This window comes from Salvelinus alpinus, chromosome 26 (genome assembly GCF_045679555.1).
Source record: "Salvelinus alpinus chromosome 26, SLU_Salpinus.1, whole genome shotgun sequence".
NCBI lineage: Eukaryota > Metazoa > Chordata > Actinopteri > Salmoniformes > Salmonidae > Salvelinus > Salvelinus alpinus.
This window is the reverse complement of record NC_092111.1, coordinates 10167651-10184025: the sequence shown is the minus strand read 5'-3', so window position 1 is coordinate 10184025 and position 16375 is coordinate 10167651. Positions and strand designations below refer to the sequence as shown.

The window sequence follows — 16375 nt, the reverse complement described above, 5'->3', positions numbered from 1 at the left end:
CCAGGCTATTCAGGGTTGTCTGGTGCGTGGTAATGTCTGAGCAGGAATGAAGTAGGTTTAAGGCCATCACGTCCAGCTGTTGTTCACGTCACATGTAGCAATGTCAATGATGGCCATGATGGGGGAAAAACAGTAGGCCTATGTGATGGGAAAGCAATATCTTATAGGGAACAGTATATTGTTGCGATGGTGGTTTAAAGTTGTTTAGCACCTCAGGAGTAAATGTCAGTTGGCTTTTCATAGACGATCATTCACAGATAGAGACAGCAGGTGCGGTAGAGAGAGAGTCCAAAACATATATGATGGGGGAGCATCATTTATAAATAAAAAAATATTGCACTTTTCTGGAAATAAGAGCAGGGAAACCAGTTTGGGAACCCCTTTCTTTGCCTGTACTGTGGTATACCTTTATCAGCCATCATCGATAGTGGAAGGCTACCAGCAATAACAAGGACATTCCATATTATCATCAATTAATCTAAATAATCATATAATATATGATCACATTAATTTAAATAGTTCTATACGTTCCCAAAGACCGGAAATCAAATTCTCGGCACCGGAAGTGTAGAGCGGAGCAGACCCACAAGAGGGAAAAAGAAAAAAATCGAGGAAAAAAAAATCGGAGAATCTGAGGGTTTGGGCGGATTTGGACTGAGTTTCCGAACTGTCCCAACCCGAGGGAGCCCCGGGGTTGAGAGGGAATCGCCAACACCGGTAATTAACATCGAGTTATTACTCAATCGTTAATTATTTCTGTTTGACAGAGCAACTCATATGAGCTGCTACTCCCCTCTGTCTGGATAGCCGGAAGTCTACATGAAACTGCGTCTCGCACAGGGGCATTGGCGTCGACGTTTTTTTCTCGTTTTTTTTTTTTATTCTCACAGTGTGACGAACAGGGAGAGGGATGGAGGCGTAGGGGTTGTGACATTGTTGTTTTCAAGCGGAAGTTTATTTGTTTATTGTCGACTTAAAAATAGGCCGCATAGTAGCCAGCTAGCTAACAATACTGAAATTAATGGAGGCAAGTTAGCTACTGTAGCTAGCTAACCTCAAGTAGCTAGGTAGCTTCTACGTTAGCTAACTAGCTCAGATTTCACTCATCTGTTGTTGCTAGCTAACATCAATAGTAGTCTATCACGCTTGCCACCATCCAGTTAGCTAAAATAAAGGGTAGACGAGTGTTTTATTGTAGGTAGTGGTGGCTATCCCGTTGGCTGGCAAGCTGTCTTATGTGTGCCCTGGCCTGGGATAGGAAATACTATAACTTAAGATAACTCAATATTCCCCATCAGAATTGTTAGCAGACACGTCTCTGTTTCTGGTGTATTGAGTTACAAAGCTTCAATAAATAACTTCCCCGTTATACACCTAACGTTAGCGGGATGGTTTTCAATGACAGACTTGCCATTGTTCCTTGCTATGTATAGTGCCCACTCCTGCCATGTAACTCAGTGAGAGAAGCTAGCCAATAGGTTTCAGGGAGTTGCATGGCATTTTAAAATATTTCAGCTAAATATTCTATTATGCATTCAATACAATGTATCCATATTTTTTTGTTATGATCTCATCTGTAGACTGCTAGAGGTTATACGTAGCCATTGATGAAACATTCTTTCTGTACACCCCCGCTACTGCGCTCTGCATGCATTTATTTGTATGTAAACAGTAATGTGCCATTTACAATCCTGACCAACAACGACACTCTGTCCGTGGGCAATGGAGACTTGCAATCAATATGGCTCACACTTTTCTATCTTTAGTTAAATCTATTGGCAGTGGACAAAATGCATGCCAGTGAAGAAAACAGTGTTAGCTCAGCATTTGTATCGTTCAATGTCCCCCATTCCCTTGAGCAAAACTCTTAATTTCTTTTACTCAACTTCTTGGATATGCTTAGCAGTTGCGAGAGATCAAGAACTTTGGCCAGACATCAGTTGAGATGGGCATGGTCTCGTTTCGACTGACGACGCAGAGCGAGCAGGTGTTTATAAGCTATGTTGCTTTTCAATTACAGAAATAATGGAAGATTCCCATTTCAACTCATCATACTTTTGGTCTCCCGTTCCCACAGTACAAGGACAGGTAGAAACCTTATTACTGGACCTTATCTTGAAATGTACATGGTGGTGTCGCAAATAAATAATACATGTTAGTTAACGCTAACAAATAATGAGTTTGCACCTTAGGTGAGGATGGCAAAACATCAAATTCACTGTAATACATATGTAAGTAACAAAACAACGGGCCTCCCCAAATGATCACTTCTGCCCCTCCTCTCTTCCACTTCCCTTATCAACCTCTACCACCGCTACTCATTTCCTTTTGGCATCTCACCCCATTCTCTCTATTGCCCGTCTTTCTCTTTTCCACCCCTCCTTTACGATCCACTACCCCTCCACTATAGATTGAAAACGCCATGTTCCTGAACAAGATGAAGGAGCAGTTGGGTCCGGACAATAAGGGTTCTCCGTCGTTCCCTCACTCCTCGCACTATCCCGCCGCCGTGCTCACCATGGACACGGGAGGCCGGGTGGTGCCCAAACAGGAAGGTGGAGTCGGTGGCGTCCAACTGAACGCCTTAGGCGGTCACCTGCACCAGCCGCACACCTCACAGAATATCACGGTGGTGCCCGTCCAGTCCACGGGCATCATGACGGCAGGTGAGTAAACAAGACACGCTGCCAGTGTCAGTTTGTCTGGCTGTCCTCTGTGGTTGTTTTATGTGTGCCTCCTCCCTGTTTCTGTCTGGTCTAATCATGTTATATATTCAAAGATACAGAAAGAACCAACGTAAACGTTCTCAGTATTTCATTGTGTGTGTAATGTGTGCCTCGGCTCTCCCTGGGAGGGGTGTGGTGCAGTCAGGTCACCGTCTCTCTCTCCCTCTCAGCAGGGCTAGTGATAACCACTCCCCAAGGCACCCTGGTCTCTCAACCCACCTCCACACAATCTTTCGTGCCCGGACCCCCTGCCAACACCATGATAGTGTCCGCACTACACCCCACAAACACAGGTAAAACCTCCACCGCATTCCCCCGTTCCCCAAAACCCGCACTGTGATAGGTTGTGTGCCTGAGTGGCTTGCAAACCTTTCCTGGCTTATCAACAAGCAAAGCAGACTCACTGGCACACACTCACATACAGACATACATTAATTTGAGCATTTGTTTCTATTTTATTTCATCCCGTTGTTGATATGGGCTGACCCAGCAAAGGTGGAACCACCTTCTAGTCTTTTTTTTTATTTTTATCACAAACTTCAATCCTCAACACTCACAGACATGCATTACACGCACACAAACAAACACACAGTAACACACACATTGCTGCTTGAGCTAACCCCGGCAACGCGCTGCCAGCAGCCAGCCACTAACCCTTGACCTGATCCAGCCACCCCAACCTCTGCGGTGAGAGAGAGAGGGAGCGAGCCGGGTAGTGAGCTCCGTGTGTTGAGTGTGTTCTCCTCTTCTCTCGGTTTCTGTCAGAGAGCAGCCAGCACTCCTCTCTCTACTTCTACAGCCACAGTGAGTACCCAGCTCCATCTCCCCTCCACCCTGCCTCACCTAGCCTACTACTTCCTCCCCATATGCCATCATCCATCCCTACTGCTTAGCAGTAAAGCATCTGCAGCCTTAGCCTATGGCCAGTCCTGTGGTTGTGTTTACCTGCACTCTGGACTGTTTGAAGCCTGGTTTGGATGTGCAGTTGAGTTGCTTTTTAAATGACATTTCTGTGCTGAGATAATGTAAGGCAGAGGTTCCCAAACGGTTTTGGCCCGCGACCCCATTTTGATCTCTTTTTTTGTTGTTGTATAATATTTTAATTGGGGCTATGACAAATCAGTCTGACAGTAAGGTTTGAAGTGACTGACATGTATCAGAAAGGTATTGGGAAGTTCAGAAGACCATCAGGCAATAATTGTGTATATATATATATATATATATATTTTATTAACCTTTATTTAACTAGGCAAGTCAGTTAAGAACAAATTCTTATTTTCAATTACGGTCTAGAAACAGTGGGTTAACTGCCTTGTTCAGGGGCAGAACGACAGATTTGTACCTTGTCAGCTCGGGGATTCGATCTTGCAACCTTTCGGTTACTAGTCCAACGCTCTAACCACTAGACTACGCTGCCGCCCCACTATGACCTAGAAAGGATCTGTGTCTGGTCCCGTCCTCTCTATTCTAATGACTCCTGCGCGGCATGTGGGCATTATAGAGGGAAACGTCAGACACATCCACACGTGGAGTCTTATCTTTCAGTGACGGGGTCATAATATGTTGCAGCTAAAACCATTCAAAAGATAAAGCCATATGTGTAGGAAGAAAACAGAAACCTCTCCTGTTTATTACAACCACATCTAGCGGCTACCAGAGGTCACTGACATAGCCCCGGGTTCTATCAACCAAGCGCACCTCTGAACCAAGCGCGACCCCATTTTCAAATCAGGCGACCCCTAGTTTGGGAAACGCTGCAGTAAGCCCTGTCATAAGCTACGAAGAAAATGTATAAAATGTCTTCAAATGTGCAGGATGCTTGGATGTAGTGTTTTACTGAAGACTGTATTTAAGCTCACACTATAAATTGCACAACATATGAAGATGATCAAATCTGGGACCTGTGGATGGTCCAATAGTTATATGAGTTATATTGACTCCAAAAACCCAATCTGAATGTCGAAGAATATGATCTGATGCCCTCCCACTAATGGTCCAAGGAAGTTATCTGGAGTACCAAAGGAATGTTCTGGAGTACGCCGCTATGTTCTGGAGTACGCCGCTATGTTCTCTGGTGGTGCAGTTCTATCCATGAATGTGATCATCCAAAAGTTGATGAAAATCTTTGTCTTGGAATAACATCCAAACCATACAAACTACAGTATCTGGCCCATTCAAAAAAGCGAAATCAATTTTGTTTAGTTATGTAGCTGTGCAACACTGTCCAAATAGGCCGTTGAGTGTAACCAATTCTTTTTTTGCAGCGATGAACTCTGTCAGGTGTTCCAGTATATGAAGAGATTAAAATGCCTCTGTGTTGTGGGGTGATTTACCACTCACGTGTTGTTGCTTTCACCATTGCATACCAGGAGAGACCACTTTGGATGTTACTCACCAAGCAGAGAGGCCCATGGGATATGTTGTGTGGTTTTTGGTCTCTTTTAATCAGAGCTGTATTCCTCTCCCCCTTTCTCTCCCCTTCCCTCCATCCCTCCTGTCCCCATCCCGTTTTTATGTCCCTGTTTCAGACAAGAAAGAGGATTTGGTCATCCCTCCTGTTGTCATGCCAACGCCCGGGAAGCGGGGCAGGAAGAAGAAGTCGATGATGCAGAGGGCTGGCGCCAACCTCCCCCCAGGAAGTGATGCATTGATTCTGGCACACCTGGCTGCTGGGGGGCAGGTGATTTGAGATTTTAAGTGATGTCACATAAGAACTAACATGCTGACTACCCGGGCACGCGCCATCGCGTACATGTTGATTTTGTCCATCCACACCAGACACGGTCAGGACACGCAGGTTGAAATTTCAAAACAAACTCAACTAATTTGAGGACAGGTCAAAACACATTAACATTCATTAGCTAGCTACCTTGCTGTTGCTGCTATTTTGTCCTGGGATATTAACACTGGGTTGTTATTCTACATTAAATGTACATGGTCCTTTTTTTTTGCTGGATCTTTGTAGAATTTTGACCCATTTTGATTCACACAAAATCGTGTGTTCTCTACTCCAACAATTAATCCACAGATAAAAGAGGAAACCTAGTTAGTTTCTAGTAATCTCTCCTAGTTCAGTCATCTTCTTCTTCTGTGGATTTTATATGGCGGTTGGCAACCAACTTTAAGGTGCCTTACTGCAACCAACTGGACTGGAGTGTGGACCTCGTTCATCTTTCAATCACCTATGTGGGTATATGCTCCTAAGAACCAATGACGAGATGGGGGAGGCAGGACTTACAGCCTCTATAGAAGTTATCTTCAGTATTACGTGGGGGTTAGATCACTGCATCTCCCCAGTCAATCCATAGTGATAAAATGTGTTAAGGCTACATATTGTAGTGTCATTACTTCAGGATTAGTGAAGCAAAGCGTTGTTTATTAAACAAACAACATTGTTTTGTGTTTGTTTATAGCACCACACTGCCGACCATTATGACTTATCAAATGATGAGGATGAGCATGGGAACAAAGATGGGACCAAATCATACAGGTAGATTACAGGCTTTGTGTTTATATACTTTTTACTCCTTAACACTCATCATTTGTTATCCAAGTTGACCCTAGATTTTTCTTCCCCATTCAACATATCCTCATCTCTAAACAGTATATCTCTGTTTCGCTCGTTTTCCATCACTTACCATTCTCTCTTACCCATCCTCCAGGTGCCGGATGTGTGCGGTGACGTTCTTCAGCAAGTCGGACATGCAGATCCACGCCAAGTCTCACACGGAGGCCAAGCCGCACAAGTGCCCCCACTGCTCCAAATCGTTCGCCAACTCCAGCTACCTGTCCCAGCACATCCGCATCCACAGCGGGGCCAAGCCCTACACCTGCTCCTTCTGCCAGAAAACATTCAGGCAGCTCAGTCACTTACAGCAGCACACACGGTACTGCTGCCTCCCTGGCGTGTATGTGTGTGAGTGTGTGTGTGGTGGTTGATTTCAGGGAATAAGTGACTGCAGAATATAGACTATCACACAAGATTGAAGGATTGTTAGTAAAGACCATCACTATCACTACAAATTCAGTGCTAGTGATACCAATGTACTTATCTATATTTGGCTTTGAATTTGACCATTACAATATTAATAACCACTTTGCATTAGATACATAGGGTTTTATTGCGACAAATCAAATGAGACAGTATTGCTCCCAATAATACTGATTACAAAACCTCTTATTGTACTACATCTATGACCGCAGGTTTAGAGTAAACAAGCCCAACAACTACATCTATGACCGCAGGTTTAGAATTAACAAGCCCAATAAAACTACATCTATGACCGCAGGTTTAGAACAAACAAACCCAATAACTACATCTATGACCGCAGGTTTAGAATAAACAAACCCAATAACTACATCTATGACCGCAGGTTTAGAACAAACAAACCCAATAACTACATCTATGACCGCAGGTTTAGAACAAACAAACCCAATAACTACATCTATGACCACAGGTTTAGAATAAACAAGCCCAATAACTACATCTATGACCACAGGTTTAGAATAAACAAACCCAATAACTACATCTATGACCACAGGTTTAGAACAAACAAGCCCAATAACTACATCTATGACCACAGGTTTAGAATAAACAAGCCCAATAACTACATCTATGACCACAGGTTTAGAATAAACAAGCCCAATAACTACATCTATGACCGCAGGTTTAGAATAAACAAACCCAATAACTACATCTATGACCACAGGTTTAGAATAAACAAACCCAATATTTATATTTCTGGTGATGTTTGACAAAGCAGCACCACCACCTTTTTTTCTCTGTCGAAATGTCTCAGTTAGTGACCCTTTTATAAGGAGAGTGTGTGCTGTTTTTCTGTTGCCAAGTGTTGTATCTGCGTTGTTTGCTGTCTTGGAGGCTATGTTTTTTATGTGTGGTTTGCAGAATTCTTTGGGAATTCAAGTCGCTTATGTTATTGGCAAACAGAATCTGAGAAAGTTGTTTTGATGCGTTTGGTAAACTAGAAATAGTACAGGTCCAAGAATCGATCCCTGTGGAACACCACATTTGATCTGAAGGGGGTGAGTTAACTCCTTTTAAAGTGACAGATTGCGTTCTAACCTTTTAGATACCCGGACAACCACAGCAAAGACTAATAAGTTACGTTCATCCTTGGGGAAAGGATGCAATTTTGGATAAACTATACCAGAAACAGCTTCATAATGTAAAAAAATTCTGTCAGACAAGTGATCTGTACATTTAGCTATCCTACGACCACAACTTTCCATACTGATTTCTTCATTTTCTTTCCCTGACACTTTCAGTTCTATCTGTTCTGTCATCTCTTCAACTAGTCTTTGGTTTCTTGAACGTTTATGAGGAATTAAATGAATGGCTTTTCCCTTCCTCCCCCTCCTAGCCTCACCATGCTGTTAGAGTGAAGTGCACCCTTTGCTTTCTCTATTAGGCTACATATCCTCCCTCACACGCCCCTCTCGATGTTTCGCCTTAGGTTTCAAGATAAAGACACAAGAGCTTGCCTTCACTCAAATTCCTTAGCAGTAGGCCTCTGTAGAATGACCCCAGAACATCAGTAGCACACCATAGGTGGAGAGACAGAGAGAGAAAGAGAGAGAAAGGAAAGGGGGGCTGTGCCTGCTGTCTGTTTTCCTACTGTGTTTCGCAACTCAGACACAGCAACAACCAAAAAGTGCACACTGTCAATCAAACTGCGCTAAAACTTGATTCGGGGGGATTTGATTATGATTTGATCTCTGGATCATTCGTCGCTGATTTGATACATTATCAATCTCTCTCTCTTTTTCTCTCTCTCCATCTCCCCATCCCCTTGTTAGAAACCACACTGAGGGCAAACCGCACAAGTGTCCCCACTGCTCCAAATCGTTCGCCAACTCCAGCTACCTGGCCCAGCATATCCGCATCCACAGCGGGGCCAAGCCCTACACCTGCTCCTTCTGCCAGAAAACATTCAGGCAGCTCAGTCACTTACAGCAGCACCACAGGTAAACACTACTAAACAGGGACAGTGGGCAGTCACATCAGCGCACACCCTCTCTAGTTCCATCTACTCCTCTTTTCTTCTAATTGGTTCCCTCTCACTCATTGTGTCTCACATCCTCTTATTTTCTCGTTCAAGTTCAAAACTCCCCTAATCCCCACAGACTTCTTTAATAAAAGCGTTCAGCCTATATTTGTGTAATTAAAAGTCTCAATACATGTTCTGGGGCCTCCCTCATGTCAGCATGGGTTTGGACATGAGGCTGTAGACAATGTGTATATCACCTACACTTTGACCTGTAGGCTTTTTATTTATGTAGCCTACATGAATATTATTCCAATGTTGACCTCTCCCATCCAATTCTGATCAGAGTAATTGTTTGATATTGGAATTTCAAATATATATATTTTTTTTAATACTTTGTTTTTATTGAGGAACACAAATAAATTACAAATAAAGTAAAATAAAAGAACAACAAAAAAGATCTGTCAGTTACAGTGCACATCACACCATCATATTAGTATCTTTGAATATCTTTGAATTAGACCATTTTCAAGTACGAAACCCATTTTTCCCAGTGTTCCTGACCTCTCTCCTCTTGTGTTCTTAAAGCAAAGGTCATACGCTCCATGTGGTGTATTTCTTCTACAATGTCTATCCATTGTGTCACTGTGGGAGGGTCTTTTTGTAGCCATTTCCTGGTGAAAGCCTTTTACTGGATCTTTTATTTTACTTATTTATTTAACCTTTATTTAACTAGGCAAGTCAGTTAAGAACAAATTCTTATTTTCAATGACGGCCTAGGAACAGTGGGTTAACTGCCTTGTTCAGGGGCAGAACGACAGATTTGTACCTTGTCAGCTCGGGGATTCGATCTTGCAACCTTTCGGTTACTAGTCCAACACTCTAACCACTAGGCTACGCTGCCGCCCCCTTCAAGAGATATTGGGATTTTTGTATTAATATTTTTATTTATTTGTCCATTCGGACAGTTTAAATATATATTCTTCGTGTCCGACAACTTGTCCCGGACAAGAGGACAAGCATTAATGTCGAGCCCTGTTTTTGCTCATTCAATCATAGATCTGAAAGGACTGGTTGGATGTACCAGGAAGCAATATGGTGGAAACTCTTATCTATGAAGGGCCATCAAGAAATCTCTATGGATAGTTTGTTTGATTTGGGATTGGATGTCTCTCTTTCCATCGTTCCTGTCAGTTCCTTGGAGTGAGTGACGCTGTAACGGAAGTAGTCAGGCTACTGGGGTTTGTGGGAGCTGTAGTTCATTACAGACTGTGTTTCACTTCCGTAGGATCCACACTGGGGACCGACCTTACAAGTGCATCCATCCTGGCTGCGAGAAAGCGTTCACTCAGCTGTCCAACTTGCAGGTAGGCCTACTACATCTCAACATCCAGTTCACAAGTCCAACGGATCTTACATCTGGACACTAATCATCTCAATTTCCATTTATTTGGTTGTACGTTTCTCATCGCAAAATGTCGCTTAGCTCTAAAATCGTTACGTACAGTTAATAACAGAAGCGGAATGATGTGATGACATCATAGTCAAAAATAATCCTAATGTATTAACTCTTTCATGGCTTCCCCCAGTCTCACCGCCGGCAGCACAACAAAGACAAGCCGTACAAGTGCCACAACTGCAACCGCGGTTACACAGACGCGGCCAGTCTGGAGGTGCACCTGTCCACTCACACGGTCAAACACGCCAAGCTCTACTCCTGTGGCCTGTGCAACCGCGCCTACACCTCGGTACGCCTGCCAATCACCCTAAAACTCCTCCCTCTACCCTCCTCCTCAAACGACATATAGTCCCCACCCCTTAAAGTGTCACACCCACTTTTGCTTTCTAGGTGCAAGGCCTCTACTTGCGAGAGGGGCCTGTTGCATGGAAGGGATGCTCAGCAATGTCATCATTTAGGGGAGGGGCTAGGGAATTGTGAGGGTGGAGACTAATTCATTGTATGTACTTCTTTCAGTAACTGCAGTATTAGATTACTTGAATGACTACTTCAGGTAATTAACTGTAAGTTGGTTGGTAGTGAAAACAGTTGAACAACATGTACAAGCAGTAGTCTGGCTTGATGGTAACCTATAGGGTTGAATAGGACTGTACAGGTAGGCTTTGGCTATGTAGTTAAAAACAGTTCCCCCCCCCCTCCACTAGTTTATATACACTCGGCCTATATTTCCTCCCAGTCATTTGCATAGACTACATATTACTGAGTTTGTATGTACACTACCGTTCAAAAGTTTGGGGTCACTTAGAAATGTCCTTGTTTTTGAAAGAAAAGCACAAAAAAAAGTCCATTAAAATAACATCAAATTGATCAGAAATACAGTGTAGACATTGCTAATGTTGTAAATGACTATTGTAGCTGGAAACGGCTGATATTTAATGGAATAGCTACATAGGCGTACAGAGGCCCATTATCAGCAACCATCACTCTGGGATGCTGGCCCTTTTCCTTCAAAAACAAAGACATTTCTAAGTGACCCCAAACGTTTGAACGGTAGTGTATGTGCTGCCGAGCCCTTGCATTTTGTTCCCAAGACCCACTGCATGGTAATTGTTCACTGCACTGTCCACCTTGCTCACCCTCTTTCTCTCCTCTCCTCTTCTCCAGGAGACCTACCTGATGAAACACATGCGGAAGCACAACCCTGACCCCCTCACAGTGTCGGCTGCCGTCGCCGCCCAGCAGGCCCAGGGTCACACTCCTGGAGGAGCGGGCAGGGGGAGGGGTCGTGGCAGAGGAGGCGGTGGTCCCGGAGGGGCGGGTCAGAACCCAGGGCAGAACCAGCCCCAGAACCCCAACAACCCTCAGCAAGGCAGCTACCCGCAGACAGAGGGCGTGCCGTGCCCCTTTGACCTGCACCAGTACAAGACGGTCAGTGTCACCGACCTGTCGGCCCATAAGGACCTCTGCCTGACCGTGTCCACCTCAGCCATTCAGGTGGAGCACATGAACTCATAGAGCGAGAGGATGGACAGAGGGGAGGATGGAGAGGGAGGGAAGGAGCGGAGGCTGGTGTCACTTTTTAAATGGGAGGATGGGCTCATTGTAATGGCTGGAATGGAACGTGTGTCAAGCACATTAAATGTGTTTGAAACCAGCTATTTCAATGAGGCAGTCCACTGATTTCTCCTCCCACCAGCCTCCACTGGGAGGGAGAAAGTACTAAGTAAAAACTACACTGCCTTGGGGTTGGCGAAGGAATGAATGGAAGAATGAGGTTTGGCGATGCAAGACCCAATCAGAGAATAAGGAAAGGAGGGCGTGAAGGGACTACCTGAGATGAAGAGGAAGCATGGGATATGTAGTCCAGTATTGAATGAAGAGATGATATATGAATGGTTCAAAGAATGCACTTAAAGGAGAAGACATCGAAAAGGGAGAGAGAGAACAAAAAATGGGGGGGGGGTCTGATATAAAGAAGGCACTTGGTCAATCTCGTATTTTTTTCGGTTTCTCATCGTTTCATTTAGTTGTTGTATGTATATTATCATATGTATGTATTTTTCTACCAACAGTGGAATGTGTTAACGAACGGCGTGGGAAAGCAAAAAGATTGTGCAAGGAATGTGAGTGAGAAGAAACATCTAGAAACAGCAGATTTTGTATTTAAGAAGGATAATTTTCTATATTCCCCAACTCATTTTTGCAAAGCAAGGGGTGATGGGGAGAAAGGCGCATCGTGTTGAAACATTAAAATGGCTGTCAGGTACTGTTAACAAGTTTTTTTTAAGTTTAGTTTTTTAAACCTTTCATACTGAATATTACATTATTCTTATTGTATCAATGTTATCCTCATTATCAATTGGAAGATACTGTAATCTATGTAGATATATATAGAAATGATTTTTTTCATTCAAAAAAAGGGAATGATGTACTTCTACTCTCTGCCTCTGTAAAGTAAACCAGAAAACAAAATAACTCCAAAAGTAACGAATCGTTGACATGTATTTCTAACCCGTCCAATCACAGAGCTCTATTCTGCTCCCTCTATTTATTGAGCAGGCTCGTGATTGGCCGGTTATCTTATGTATACTCCTTGTACTTCGTTATGTGTCTTTTGAAATAACACAGTTCTCAATATTCTTATTAGTGTCGTTATTATTGCTCCTAATACTGTTATTAACTACCCTTATGCTACACTCGCTGTATATGCATAGTACACATTCATCTGAAGAGACTGTTTCTCTTTGTAAGGACAATAAAGTGAGACAGTCGGAGATGACAAGCTTGCTGTCAGATTCTCCTTTTACTGCATGCAGACATGCTGTGGAGAGTCAGTTTGGAGGTATTGTATCAATGTACAGTACATAGGTCAATTATACATTAAAATAATTTAAATATTATGTTGTATGTTGGAATGGTTCGCTAGGTGATTGTGTTTGGGACATTAATTTGCCATAACCTATGCCATGCCCATTTCACGACCTTCACACACACACCAAAGAAGACGAGGGTAGTGGTTTTGGAATCAAAGGAATGATGTATTTGATATAATTTAAGGGTATACGTTTTCTACAAACTACAAGGTTCTTCATGACACCAGTGCACAGCAATTTGAAAACAATAGAGACACATTTACATTTTGGCAAGTCCTCAAAAACAAAGTAAACAACACACTATTCTAATATAACTCTAGTAAAATGAAATCAGTCCTGGATACAATCTACTCGCCATGGAATTCATCCCATTATGTTCATTAAATGTACATTAAGTAACTTTTTCCCAAGCTTTATTTGGTTTTCACTGAAATAAGCTCAATATAGAATATTATAAGCATATATAAGCAACTATTGGTATTATTTCTTGGTAAAAAAAAGGGACAACCATGAAAATAGATGATATCCTGGTTAAAGTAAGATACATCACAGGCTTCTGTTAGTAAGGATAAGGATGTTTGATTACTCTGGTCTTCTGATACAACTGAATGGAACCTCAGGCCAACACGCTGAGCTCAGAAGGCCCTTCATATATGAAGATAAATGTGACAACTTGACATAACAAAATCATATGTTTCAAATCATTTTTTACAAATCTTTGTGTACAGTATAAAATGTTTCAAGCTAAATTGAACAAAACATCGTATAATACTTCACTAAAATGGGTACAGTAGTAGTATTTCAACAATAATTACATCTAAAATATTCCCATACTTTGCCCCTTTGGCCATATTTGGAACCTCTGGTTCAGTTTCTGGTTTGTTTACTGAGCTATAACAGTAGTACCTGTTCGGACACATGCATTCAGGCTCCTGACAAATCATCATACTGAAAAACACACTTAAATATAACAAATGTCTCGTGTTTCACATAAATAAATAAAATGAAGGGAGAAAATGATAAAAATCGGACATCATCAGTTGATAAGAGGGAGTTTCTGTGGCGACGGTGAGGTAGAGGGTGACAGTGTGTGGAGATAAGGCAAGTTAGTTGTCAACCTCACTTCCTATACTGAGTCAGTCGTTTCATTAAACCCTACAATACCATGAGACACACAGGGCTTGCAAGCTATGCTATCTGACTTATTTCCCTTGAACATACTGATCTGAGGCATTGATTGAACGATAAGATAGGATAGTACTTTATTAATCCCCCAGAGGGGAAATTTGATTGCACCAGCCAATACATACAGTGATGAGGAATGACCACTTGCCTTTCCTTTGGTGAAATGCAATGTCATGACATATGTGCCATGTACTCATTACTTGTATATCATACTATTATGTACTAGCAGTTACGTCTATTAGTAGTACAATACAACACAGCTAGCTTTAGTTAAGGCTACGAAAGGTTCTCAAATAGATAACAATCTGCTTTCAGAAGTCCTTTTTACATATGACACCTCCTCTCTTTTTACTTCTGATGACAATCACTTTTTTCTAACTTAAAATTCCTCCCTTTATCATTCATTACCACAGCTACTATTTCTGTTGATCTGAGGACCACCTTAATAACAACGTAGCTTCAATGCTAACAGTACATCTCAATGAGCATCAATAGTACAACTTCACATTATGTAGTAGTTCCATGATTATAACGTCAAATTACCGTTTTGACAGCTATAACAGAGCAGTAAACCAGTACCCTAGCACTCTGGACAAAATGAATACAAGTCACATCTGTGAGAGCTGCTACATAATCTGCCTGACCTTTCAAAAGACTAGCGATTAAATAGGATCCTTCAGTATGCGAGACACAGGCAATACAACGAAAACATCAAAAACACGTAAATTACGTGTTGTAACAGTGAATGTAGACACACATCAATGGGAAAGCACACATTTCGCAGATAGAAATCCATAATACATAGAAAAACAACAGCTAAATTGACTGTCTTATTTCACACTACTTCTCCCAAGAGCCTTTGCAGGTATAGATTAGAATAATGGATACTTTGAATGGTTCATATTTTGCACATTCATTGTTACTCAAACTTAGTACGAACAGAGCCATGACATTTCTCTCTTAACCAATTACATTTTGTCAGACTAAAACGACAACCAGTAACAGTAAAAACAATGAAAGACTGAAACATAAATTTGGTCAGGTCACCTTTGCTTCTGATAAGTAAGACTGAGCGCTGAGAATAAGAATACTGAGTGGAGGATTTGACTGCGTTTACATTGAACTCGCCAGTTAAGATGCACTTAGGGTTTGGCAGCAAGGCAGTGGACACAGCCAGTTATGAAGGAGGGAATCAAGGGACAAATATACACGCAAAGAGGTAAAAGGTGAGCTAGGCAGAGAAAGGGGTATTAAGGCACATGGAAAGAAGAGGGGCTTGATAGAAGCGTAGATACTAGATACAGCACAGTGCCCTCCGTAACTATTGGGACAGTGAATAATTTTTTCTTATTTTGACTCTATACTTCAAAAGTAGTAAAACGTTTAGTATTGGTTTCCATATTCATAGCACGCAATGACTACATCAAGCTTGTGACCCTACGAATTTGTTGGATGAATTTGTTGTTTGTTTTGGTTTCAGATTATTTTGTGCCCAATAGAAAGGATTGGTAAATAATGTATTGTGTCATTTTGGAGTCACTTTTATTGTAAATAAGAATAGAATATGTTTCTAAACACTTCTACATTAATGTGGATACTACCATGATTAGGGATAATCCTGAATGAATCTTGAATAATGATGAGTGAGAAAGTTACAGAAACACAAATATAATAACCCCCAAAAATGCTAACCTCCCCTGTTATTGTAAAGGTGAGAGGTTGTCATGTCTTGGGGATATGACATTTGTGCGTCTGTAACTTTCTCACTTTCTCAGGATTATCCCTAATCATGGTAGCATCCACATCAATGTAGGAGTGTTTAGAAACATATTATATTCTTATTTACAATAAAAGTGACTCCAAAATGACACAACACATTATTTACCGTTCATTTCTATTGGGAACAAAATAATCTGAAACACAACCAAAACAAAATAACAAATACATCCAACAAATGTGTATAGTCAGCTTGATCTAGTCATATGGGACCAAATACTAAACCGTATACTGCTTTAATACATACAGTGGGGAGAACAAGTATTTGATACACTGCCGATTTTGCAGGTTTTCCTACTTACAAAGCATGTAGAGGTCTGTAATTTTTATCATAGGTACACTTCAACTGTG

The 16375-nt window shown here is 41.9% G+C and overlaps 1 protein-coding gene across 5 annotated transcripts; it reads left to right on the top strand.

Annotated features, from left to right (window-relative positions):
* Positions 1 to 559: 559 nt before the first annotated feature.
* LOC139554629 (zinc finger protein 384-like) lies at positions 560 to 13090 on the top strand. Of its 5 annotated transcripts, none has more exons than XM_071367588.1 (12): positions 560 to 717; positions 2021 to 2088; positions 2411 to 2666; positions 2900 to 3019; positions 3492 to 3530; positions 5255 to 5406; positions 6140 to 6216; positions 6389 to 6613; positions 8544 to 8711; positions 10020 to 10098; positions 10321 to 10479; positions 11355 to 13090. In XM_071367588.1, exons 2-12 carry the CDS (start codon positions 2026 to 2028, stop codon positions 11703 to 11705), a joined length of 1689 nt encoding a protein of 562 aa, XP_071223689.1. In that variant the 5' UTR covers positions 560 to 717; positions 2021 to 2025; the 3' UTR covers positions 11706 to 13090. The 5 variants fall into 5 exon arrangements, with proteins under 5 accessions (XP_071223689.1, XP_071223688.1, XP_071223690.1 ...); XM_071367587.1 differs by having other exon boundaries at positions 2897 to 3019; XM_071367589.1 differs by lacking the exon at positions 3492 to 3530 and having other exon boundaries at positions 2897 to 3019.
* The last annotated feature ends 3285 nt before the right edge of the window (positions 13091 to 16375 follow it).

Excerpts from the sequence above, each read along its gene's own strand:
- LOC139554629 (XM_071367587.1), top strand. The coding sequence starts at position 2,026 with ATGGAAGATTCCCATTTCAACTCATCATACTTTTGGTCTCCCGTTCCC. Across the intron at positions 2,667-2,896 it reads CACGGGCATCATGACGGCAG|CAGGGCTAGTGATAACCACT; the intron begins GTGAGTAAACAA and ends TCTCCCTCTCAG. Across the intron at positions 10,480-11,354 it reads GCAACCGCGCCTACACCTCG|GAGACCTACCTGATGAAACA; the intron begins GTACGCCTGCCA and ends CCTCTTCTCCAG.